General features: G+C 43.8%; 1 protein-coding gene across 7 annotated transcripts in view; it reads right to left on the bottom strand.

Moving 5' to 3' along the window:
• Positions 1–11,480, bottom strand: part of PRG4 (proteoglycan 4) — a 422,062-nt gene that overhangs the window by 232,704 nt on the left and 177,878 nt on the right. For all 7 annotated transcript variants that reach the window (XM_069641367.1, XM_069641368.1, XM_069641372.1 and 4 more), the window contains 2 exons: positions 2,080–2,208; positions 872–1,003 (listed from right to left, as the gene is read on the bottom strand). In XM_069641367.1, coding sequence (XP_069497468.1) covers positions 872–1,003; positions 2,080–2,208 — 261 coding nt within the window. The remainder of the gene's footprint in view (positions 1–871; positions 1,004–2,079; positions 2,209–11,480) is intronic.

The following is an 11,480-nucleotide window of genomic DNA, read 5'->3' as shown; positions in this document are numbered from 1 at the left end:
TTATTCATCCCATGAAGCACACGCAAAAATTTAATATCACAACTTTCTCTTCACACAGAAATCCATTTTTAATATATTTTAAAGTCATCTGTTCACAATCCAATATGCAGAATTGAAATAAGCGGAATTCATCCAGTCCTCGTTTTGTGTCCTATTCTGGGAATAACAGTCCTGCAATTTAAATGGGAATGCAAAGGCTACAGTGTGGGCTGGATGGCATACTCCCCCCAAGGCCCTGTGAAATGTGAGATATTTTTTTTGGGACAGAAGTCAGGTGTAGGCTGTGTTGTGGGGCTGAGTGGAAGGCAAACCTGCAGATGTGATTTTGTTGGTATGGTGGAGGTGGGCTGTGCATACACCCTAGCCTGTTGAGTGTCCAAGGAGTAGAAAGTCAGATGTTTTTGAAGGGGAGGTCCATTGAAGTTATTGGAGATTAACTTTTCTATGGAAGCCATGGGACTTAATGGTAAAACCTGCCCAGGATTAATTTAAAACAGACATGTTTCAATGTGTAGTCCTCTTTAGAAACTGTTGTTTTACTTAAAGAATACAAAAATAATAAATGTTTATAAATGTAAGTGCTAAATAAGCGCTGCTAAAAATGAAATTGTTTGCTGAAAAACTGCTTTTCTGAGCCTGCAAAATATGCAAATGAATCTTTATCTCTATTTCAACTTCCTCCTGTGTGGGGAAAAAAGGCAAACTGCTGCCTTTCTGTATTGTTGATGGAAAATTGTGTCAGAAAATGAGATCTACATTTGAACAGACCACCAATATTTGGACAGTTCTTGTAAGATTTAACAAGCCATCAGACTTTCCCTCACATATACATTTCTATGAAATTAATTTACTTTTTCGTTAGCAAACATACCTGGTAATTCATCCTCTAAAGACACCATTGACACCAATTTCTTCCTGGGAGATTTGGGCGAGCGGTTACCTGTAGGTCCATCTCCATCATCTGGTGATGAGGATGATGATGATGGTGTGTCCTGGAGAGGGTCTGTTGTGAGGCAAAACATAATGTGTAAATTTGAACTTCCTCTTCCATTCTAGCCAAAGTTGACTTCATACATCTTCAACATTGCAGTATAAATTGAGTTAGATTCCTACAAATCAGTAGCATATTGCCTACTTGTGAATAGATTAAACAATCACATTTTCAAAAGCTGATCATTGGATTCATGCAATCATAGAATTCCGCACCAGCTCCATCCAGGTCAGCACATCACTCAATTTCTCATAGTCCTTATACTCCCATTGCCCTGGGACTCCTTGCTCTTATTCTAGCAATGCCCTGGTCCCTTTTCCATGGCACAGAACAAGCTACCCAACCAGAGATGCCCTCAGATTGCCCAGGTTCTTTTATGTATTCTCTTAACGCTTGTCATCATCTAATACTCCATGCTGCTAAGAATAACCAAGGAGCTGTGACATTAGGGAACTGATTGCTTAAAAAGAATAATACCATTTTTTTAATCGCTCTGATACCAATGTATTCCACTATTTTTTTAACCAGGTCTTAGTTTGGACCCACCAGAATGATGCAAGGCAGTGTCCTCCACTTTCCCTTTCACCATGGTCCCTGCCACGTGACCTGCCCAAGCTCTTGCTTCTGCTGCTCATCCCTTGTATGTCCTGTTGACAGTTCAGATGAGCTGGAGCCTAAAATGGGAAGTTGTGTCCCCTGATGAAATAACTTCATCACCATAAACGACAACTAGGCCATAGCAGCAAGGAGCATGCAGAGGCTAGAGGTGGGCACCTGTCCAATGAGACTTTTCTTAAATGCCATGGCCTCTATTTGTGAACACAATAGTATTACTCTCATTTTAGACCTTTTGAATTCTTTGTCTGCAGGATGCGCATTGGTTTCTGCCTCCTCCTTTGGGGATAATAGACAGACTACTGCCTTTCTGTATCGTTGACTGAAAATTGTCTCCACAAATTTGATTCACACTTGAACAGATCACTAATATTTGAACAATACTTGTGAGATTTTTCAAGCTTTTGAGCCATTGTGCACGTTCTCACATATACATTTCTATCAAATAAAGTACTTTTCATTAGCAATCATACCTGGTAATTCATCCTCTAAAGTCATCATTGACACCAATTTCTTCCTGGGTGATTTGGGGGAGCGGTTACCTGTAGGTCCATCGCCTTCATTTGGTATCAAAGATGATGATGGTATGTTGTTGAGAGGGTCTGGTATAAGGCAAAAATATATCCTTAAATGTGAACTTTCCCTTCCATTCTACCCAAGGTTTATAGCGTACATCTTCAACATTACAGTATTTGAGGGTGAAATATTCATATCAAACCATGAAGAGAAGTATTAACCATGTTAAGTTAAATTCAAACAAATCAATAGGAGATTGACCACTCATGAACAGGTTGAAAAGTCACGGTTTCTAAAGCAGATCATGGGATTTTCAGACAATGTGTAGTATTCTGCACCAACAACAGTTTGGAAAATCACTCAATTTCTCAAAATCCTTATACCCTCGTTGCCTGAGGACTTCCTTGTTCTTAGTCTAGAAATGTCTCTGTCATTTTTCCCATAGCACTGAACAAGCTACTCAACCGGTGATGCCCTCAGATTGTCCACGTTCTTTTATTTAATATCTTAACGCTTAATACTCCATGCCTCTAAGAAAAATCAAGGCGCTGTGACATTTTGGGAACGGATTGCTTAAGATAAACGTACCATTTTTTAAATCACTCTGCTACTAATTTATCTCACTGTTTTTTGTAACCCAGTCTTAATGTTGACCCAACATAATGATGTGAGGCATTTGTTCTTCAACTCTTTCACAACAAACACAATTATCTTCAGTGCTCTGTTTCTTTCTTTCGAAGATGTAATGTACTGAAATTGTATTGGTTTTGGACATTGAAAAAAGACTTTCTTGTACACGAGCTAAAAATTAATGGGGCTACATGAAAATGCTTGTGTCTGGTGAAAAGAGTATGCTTTGAAATGTTTGGCACTAGGATTACAGTATTGTCCATTAATATTTGTAATACCTACCAACACGTGATGCACTTTGTAATGTGGTACACACAGAGAGCTGCCTCCTATATAGGTATTTCTGTTTTCCACACGAAAAGTACCTCTCCGTTCTGACTGCAATGTAGGCCAAGATTCAAATTGTGTTGCCCATTTGCACGGTTTTTGCCCTACCCAACATGTCACATTATCCACTATCCTGCTGAGTGGGAACTCAAAACCATCCCCATAATAGCATTGATCACATTGTGATGTGCCATGCTGAGCTGTATGCTTAGATACACTTGTATGAACTTCATGAGCACAGCATTGCTAGCATCGAGGTTTAAATACTTGAACTGCAAAAGGGAGAAGGCAAGGGAGCTGGGTGTGAACCTTTCATTCAATACCTTTTCCTAATGTGAATTATCATGGCCTTAAAGAGCCCAGACTGACATACATTTAAACACAAATTATAATAATATGATCATATATACACAAAGTATCGTTTTCCACCTTAAACAAAGGGATGGTTGACTATTTACTTTGAGTACTGTTCATCACTCTGCAAGGGCCTACAATTAAACACATACTGCTGGATTGAAATATGTGCTACTGTTTGCAGATCAAATCAGTTCCATGCGAGAATGTCACCTGGAAAAACTCGCTAGGTAGGTGACTTTTTTTTCCTTCGCCCTAAAATACTTTGCCCAAATATTCTAGGAGGGGTATTATTTTATAGTATAAACTCCAATGCTTGAATATTTGGGGAAAGCGTTTCATTTTACCGACAGTGCATTTTTGGGGAAATGTCACCTCCTGGAGGCAGGCAACTTTTTCACTGGACACCAGCAAATCTTGCAGGGGCCAAAGTTTCTATCATGTAATTTTGCTAGGACTGCACATGCCTACACATGCCTTCATGTATTTGGCAGAGAAATTAAAGCCTAATCTGGTTGTGTTACTCAGTGATTGAAATGTGATGTTGTTTGTAAACAGGTAGGCTTTGCTTTTGTCTAATTTACAGCACATGCCTGGGTCATTGTAGATGGATCTTGTACAAACCATCAACTTCATCACTTTAGTAGACGTTTTGTGCTGGTTTTCCCCAGACAAACATTAGCCCACATATCAGTAAAGCAGCATGTTTAAATGTATGCAATCTACAGTACATTAATTATAAAGTAAACCTGCAAACCTCTGTTTGTTTTAATACTTTGTACACATGAAAATGTTTGCAAAGTGACAATTTTTCTGAAGTAATTTTTGGTTTGTTATCAACACTCCTATTCAATGCTCTACACTGAATAGATTTTACACACAAAAACATTATTATATCTTTAAAGAACCATGATGATTGAAGATCTCTATGAATTCATATCGTTCCAGCAAGATAATTCAGGTACAGCTTGGTATCTTCTGTTACTTTTATCAAGTATATTACACTATTAGTATGTGTATTACATGTCAGATAACATACACTATGTCTACGTATATATTTTATATTATCACTGCCTATTCATTATTAATCATCAGTAAGGCCATCTAACAGTCATTATCAATCACATTCATTTGGGACCATGCCCACTAGGATGACATGTTAATTGCTCTATCATGTAGCTAGCATTTCTAGTGGTGTGGTAAAACCGGCGTTGGCAATTCTGTTAACCCCATTCCCGTGGAGTCCCATAGTACTCCACGGGAATGGGGATCACAGAAGCACCAGCACCGTCAATAAGACAGCACCCGCCAGCAGACTCGTAGTTTGGCGGTCCAGAAACAACGGTGCCGTTAAGCTTACTGGCACCGTTGTTTCTGGACCGCCAAACTTTTAATGAGGCAAATTGTCAGCCATGAGGCTAAGATTAAATTCAGAGAAAAGTGCCACTGATGTTTTCTTTTCTATTTCTACCTTACTTTACTATATTTTAGGTATAGGCACTTACATAAAAACATGCAAAGAAAAAGACTAAGGGTGCTGCCCAGCACCAGGACCAGTATCCCACTAAGCCTATCATAATCCAGCCTGTCTCTCCCATTGTTTCCTATGATAGAGTGATTCATGGTTGAGCTAATACTAGCTTTCCCTGGGATACTAACTACCAATTACTTTACTTGAAGGTCACGGTTGAACTTGTCCTTCACGGTTATCCCTAACAAGTAGGACCAAACCTTAGGAATACTCCTTGAGACACCGAATTACTGAACTGCAACCTGCACCAACTGCACCATCTTCTATCATGGCACTTGCGTGACCTGCAAACTGTTATGTTACATGTTCTGGCTTCGCTCCTGTTCTGGCTCCTAGAGGCAGGTCCTACTCCTGGCTCAGCTCTGGCTGGGCTCTCCTAACACATTCTGTGGCTTGCCCGCCTGTAATAGAGTAGACAGTGAAGGAGGAGGTCAAAGAAAGGTGAGCAGTGCGGGGGTAGTGAGCGAAGGAAGTTCAGAGAAAGGACATTGAGGATTGGGGGGCGATGGCGGTCATGAGTTCAGAGTAACACCGTCTATAAAGAGCGCCCTCAAGGATCCGTCTGAAGGTACTATCCTGGGAGGTGGCAAAGGCTAGTTTTAGGAAGTATAGAGTGGTATCAACATCTAAGTTGAAAACGGCTACGGATTTAATTTCCACAAGTGGCAGCGGACAGGGGGAGCCATTCTCATATAAAACCACCAATTACTTAATTAGGCCCAAGAAATGGCTGCACTGTAAATAGCACCGGGGCACTACAATTTTGACCCAGCCTTTGCACCCGAGGCAAACAATTAGCTTGATGTGAAAATGCAGTACACCAACAGATTTCTACGCCAAAGCAATATTTGCCACATAGCACAATGGCACTGCACCATTGCAAAGTGCATGCACTAAAGGCCCAGGGGCTCTGTTGCATGTCATACTAAGTGCCTGATTATGAGTTCTGCAGTGTTTTGGCTGTGATTTCAGCAGGCTGTATTTACCTTGACTGCATGCAGATATTCTCAGCGTCTCAGCATGATTACGGCTGAGCTGTTATACAGTTCTAAACATGTGCATATGCAGCATTTCCAGAAATCTTATTTTACAATAAAATAAAAAAAAAACTATTTCCATACATTTTTTGAGGATACATTAATTGATCATGACGCTACTGCACCATCTGCCCAAATGCACTGAGGGCTCACTCTTCATCCTTCTGCGCGTTACATGCGAATGGTGTAGGACACCCCCCTTGTGGATCCCCTGCCTACCTGGTCCCCTAATTGAAGGCATGTGCAATGTCATCCTTTTGCTTATGGGGAACATTTTTTATTTTGGGGGGGTTTGTTAAAATGTAGGAACATTTTTGTAAGAATGTTCATGGGGCATTTGACGTCATAGTCATGCAGTATTCTCTAGAATGGCACATTCGGCAATATCACATGGGCCATAATCAGACTGGTTGTAGAAACTGGCAGTATTTGAAATACCACCTCTTTTTACTTTTACCGCCTGATATAACGAGGGCCTAAGTCAACTAGCACTTGAGAACCCTTATGCGGTTTCCGTCGTCATAAAAAACCACTACACATAAAAAAAAATAAAACGATGTCAAAATTAATGTGCTCTAAAATGCAGAGGTACAGCGTTCTTTGGCGTTCTGCCATCCCTTTCATTCCCCATTTTTTTTGACAATTTCCTGTGCCATTGCTTGTCGCACTTTAGCAGCAGCTGTCTGTAATTATGGCGCCATTAGTCTGCTTAATCACGGCTAGGCTTCCCGCTCAGATTTTCTGGAACGCTGGTCTTTTCAGTTCAATTCGTCACATGCACTGAGGTAACCCGCACTACACGAGGTAATTATTTCCCATAATTAATAGAGGAGTTAACTCGTGCTGTTAATCACGTTTCTAGCAGGCCGGGTATTATTAATTGATGTGCGTCACAAGGCCCGCCATAGCAACGAGACACAAAATGTCTGGCACTACAAAACGAGTTGGGGATATTGAAGAAAACATAGTTGTGAATTTTTTTTTATTTCACTCTACTCTAACCGTAAAGAAAATATATGTTTCAGACATTGCCGCATGAAAGTAGACAGTGACGTCGCATCCTGACCAGACCTGCCTTATGTGGCACCACCCCTAAAGCTCAAAAGGTCACTGTCTACCTAACACGACATCTGAGAATGTCTCAAACCTGTATTTTCTGTACGGGAATCGTGGAGTAAGAAAATCCACCCTCTTAACTTCCTGTTTTCAGATGCTGAATGCAAGTTTTCTTCGTCTGTGGGCTTTGCCAGGTTGTCAGATTTGAAGTGTTTTTCTCAGGGTGATTTTTTTCCAGACCTGGCTAATGGGAAACAGCCAAGATAGCTCATCTGTGTCCAGTCTAGAGAGCACACAGGTTCATCCTGAGGGTGATACATTGAGTACCATGAAATCGGTTAATAATGGCACCTCTAATAACAGTATTTAAAAGATGAATTTCGATATGAAGCACTATATTAAAAAAAGACGTATCTAAAATGAATGTGCATTGTGGACTGTGCATGCACACAGACATCTTTCCCCTGAGACAAGGGGCCTCATTACGAGTTTGGAGGTAGCCATGCCCTTAAAAAACTCGGGTCCGGGTTCCCTGAATGGGGAAATACCGGGCAATTCTGACCTAGGAGGGCCCGGTATATCCCCATTCAGGGAACCCGGACCATCCCCATTCCCATTTGAGCCCCCATAGGGCTCAATGGGAATGGGGAGCTTGTTAACAACGGGCCCGTTAATGACGGGCCTGTTGTTAGCATGCTGGGCCGCTCGTGGGACCCGCTAAGGACATCTGGTAAAACCAGGCATCCAGAGCGGGTCCCACGAGCGGACCTCGTAATGGGGCAGTAAGAGGTTAATGGCTCCGGCACCTTTAACGGCGCCATTAACCCCTTAGCGCCCTCCTTGTAATGAGGCCCCAGGTGTGGTAGTCTTGGAGTGTGAGCAAGGGCAGCGTCATGCATATGGGAGCCCTGTAGAATGTTGGTGGGAGAATGTTTATTTTCATGGAGTTTCTGTATAGGACCGTTTTATTGGTTTTGGTGTTGCTGGTAAATAAATCGTGGAGTGCCACAATATAGCTTACTTGGTGGAGGTGTCTTCTTATCCACCATAACACCATATTTTGGTGACAAGCTTGGGGCAGGGCAGGTGACGGCGGAGGGGTTTCAGCTGCTGGGGGGGGGCCTGACAAGCAGCGAGGCCTCATGTTTTCCCTACAGCGCTCCGTGGCCGCGGTGAGCGGCTGCGGCAGGAGAGGCGGCGTGTCTAGAGGCCACCCAGGACCACAGGGAGCAATCTCTTGTGGTGGGCCGGTGTGCCTGGAGGCGACGCCAGGACTGGAGCACCGGTAGGGAGCACCGGTGGCCATCAAACAGGCAGAGTTAGCAGCCAGTGACACAGGCAAGGAAATAAAAAGAGGAAGACTGCACTACAGTATTGCAGCCAAGCAATAAAACACTAAAAGGCAGACCACAACACAGGTTGCCTGACATCTGGTGGCTTGGGGCAACTGTAGCCTTCCCTTGGAATAAAATAACATTAATACTGCTAAGTACAGAGGTCAAGGGACCTCTGTGTTTTCTATCCAGTCCCGGGGAGCCGCCTGAACCATGGGAGTTGTGGCTGGACTCTTTCAACGTATACATTAGAGCAGCGGGCGGAGCAAATTACAGTAACGATCAAAAGGAGGCAGCTTTGTTAAACTACCTGAGCACAGAAGGCCTGCGCATATTCAGATATCTATCCGGCGAGGATGCTGTGGTGCAGCTGGGGTGTGAAATCGAGAGCGTTGTGAGCACCTATAAGACTGCACTCAAGAAACTAACCAAACGTTTTGGCAAGCAACTAAATGTATTGCTGGAAAGGTAGCACTTTTATTCAAGGGTTCAAGAAGCAGAGGAATGGATGGACAGTTATCTAACTGCATTGAGGACACTCATCTGCACATGTAGCTTCACTGGCATCTTAGATGGTACATAAGACATGGTGTAATGATGGGAACGTGCAATGCCAAAATAAGGGAGAAGCTGTGGATTGATAAGGACCCACCCCTGGGGAAAGCATTGGAATTGGCCAGAGCAATAGAGGAGTCTGTCAAAAGCATTTGCGTGGTGACTTTAAAGGATGGGGCGCAGAGCAGTGGAAGTTGGGCACCGGCGGTGCACTGCGTATCCCACCAAAAAGACGGAGTAAGCAGATTAAACAAGTACAGGTAGGAGGGGCACACTGGCACAAGTGCAGGCATGAGTGGGAGGAGCAGACAAGGATGTAACAAGTGTGGACGGAACAGCCACTCCACTGGGGCCAAGGATTGCCCCGCTACCTGGGTGGAGTGTAGACATGGTGGAGTGAGGGTGCATTTTGCGAGGCAATGCAGAATGAACAAGGAAGGTACAAAAGGATAACGTCAACATGGTAGAGGACCAAGGATGCAAAGGGCCAGTCATGGAAGAGAGAGAAATACTGTACCTGCAAGGAGAGAATAACAGGCTGTGGGACATAGTGAAGGTCAATGGAGCAGACACTGAGATGATGGTAGACTAAGTTTTGCCCTACACTGTGGTGTCTCCAGAACAGTCTGAAAACACTTTCCCCAGATATTCCCAGGAAGGCGCCTGCCCATTTTATGTGGGGCTGCAGAGCCACATATGTCACGGGAGAGCCTCAAGACTTTGTATCCTGAAGTGTTCAGCAACACACTGGGAAGCTAAAGGGTTTAGCTCACTAAATAGTGTTAAAAAAGGGGGGCTAAACCCATTGTCCACAGGGTCAGAAATGTACCAGTATTAGCTCGCGAGGGGCTTAAGGCAGAATCGGACAGGCTGACAAGAGAACCTGTGATTGTGGCCATTGAGGCATCAGAGTGGTTGTCACCTGTGGTCTTGGCAAGGGAACAGGACGGGGGACTTTGGATGTGTGTAGAACTCTGTTACCTGAATGCTAACATCTGCATGGACAGATACGCTCTTCCGAACACCAACAATCTATTGGCCATGATGGAGCAAGCATCATGGTTTTCGACGTCAGATCTATCATTGAATTATCACCAAATTGAGCTGCACAGGGAATCTTGTCATCTAACTTATTTTCGCATGCCTTTTGGGACATGCATGTTCCGCGGGAGGCCATGTGGCTTAGCATTGGCGGCAGCTGTTATTCAACATTTGATGCATAAGCTTTTTGGAGGTTTGGTTGGGGTTAACTATTTCCAAGACAATATTTTGGTGTGGGGGAAAACAGAAGAGGAGCATGATCTCAAAGGGTGCATGTGGTTCTTGAGGTGGTGCACGAAAAGGGACGAACAGTGAAAGTGATGAAATGTCCGATAAAGGTGTGTCACTTACCTGGGACATACTATTGATGAGAAGGGAATCAGACCTTGGATGGGTTTGGTGAATGTACTTAAGGAGACACCTGTCCCGAACTCCAAGGAACAAATGAGATAATTTCTCGGCATGGTAGAGCATTATGTAAAGTTTATTCCCGGCTATGCTGTGAAGATTGTTCACATGAGAGGGTTGCTGAAGAAAAATGTGATGTTTTATTGCATGGGGGAGTGCCAGGCAGCGCTCAATGCTGCAAGGAAGTGTGTGGATGAGGCACCCTCATTGGCAAGTTTTGATGTCAGAGCCAAGACTGTGTTTACCATTGACACCAGGTCTGGGTGTTGTGTTGGCACAGTGAAAAGATGGGGAGTGCAAGCCTGTATCATTCGCCTGTAGGATTTTGCACGATCCGGAGACCAGGTACTCTGTGATCGAGAGGGAGCTGTTAGTGGTGTGTTGGGTATAAAAGCATTTCCGCACATTGTTGTGGGGTTAGCCATATGTGGTTAGGATAGGCCACATGCCACTAGTTCATGTTTTGACTACCACAGGGTTAGGTCCCATGTCACCCAGGACAAGGCGTTGGATGGTGGAACTTCAAGAGTACAGTGTTGTGATGTAGTACGTGCCTGGTCAGAGGAATGCAGTCACAGATAGTTTATCCCATTTACCTGTGTGTGACGGTGACACACAATAGAGCAAGAGCAGGCGCAGGTGGCTTGTGTTATTCCGGCATTAGATACAAAAGTGTGGTGGGAGGAGAATGAAAAGGACCCAGAAGTATCATGGGTAAGGAAGGGCTGGATAAGGGGGAGGGGGATTGCAGTCAGTGACCCAGAGGTGAAAATACTTTTTGGTTGTAAATGAGCTAGCAGATGGGCCTTGGAGAGTAATGAGGGGTGACAGATTGATACCTCCAGCGAGTGTGGGGGAAAACTCAATAGCATCGGCCCATGAGGGGCATCTAGGGCAGACTTTGACAAAAAAGGATTCAGAGAGTCATATTGGTGGCCCGCCATGGATGGCTATGTTGAGCCTGCAGTTGGGAATTGCGCCCCATGTGCGGTGAGTGACAAGAGCCAGGTGGTCAGCCCAGCCAGTCCATTCTTTACCGATTCCTGACAATGTGTGGAGCAAGGTAGCACTAGACAGAATGGGGC

The sequence above is a fragment of the Ambystoma mexicanum genome, chromosome 1q, assembly GCF_040938575.1.
Source record: "Ambystoma mexicanum isolate Mex_15411 chromosome 1q, UKY_AmexF1_1, whole genome shotgun sequence".
Classification (NCBI taxonomy): domain Eukaryota; kingdom Metazoa; phylum Chordata; class Amphibia; order Caudata; family Ambystomatidae; genus Ambystoma; species Ambystoma mexicanum.
The sequence above is the reverse complement of the archived record's forward strand: the minus strand, read 5'-3'. Positions and strand labels throughout refer to the sequence as shown.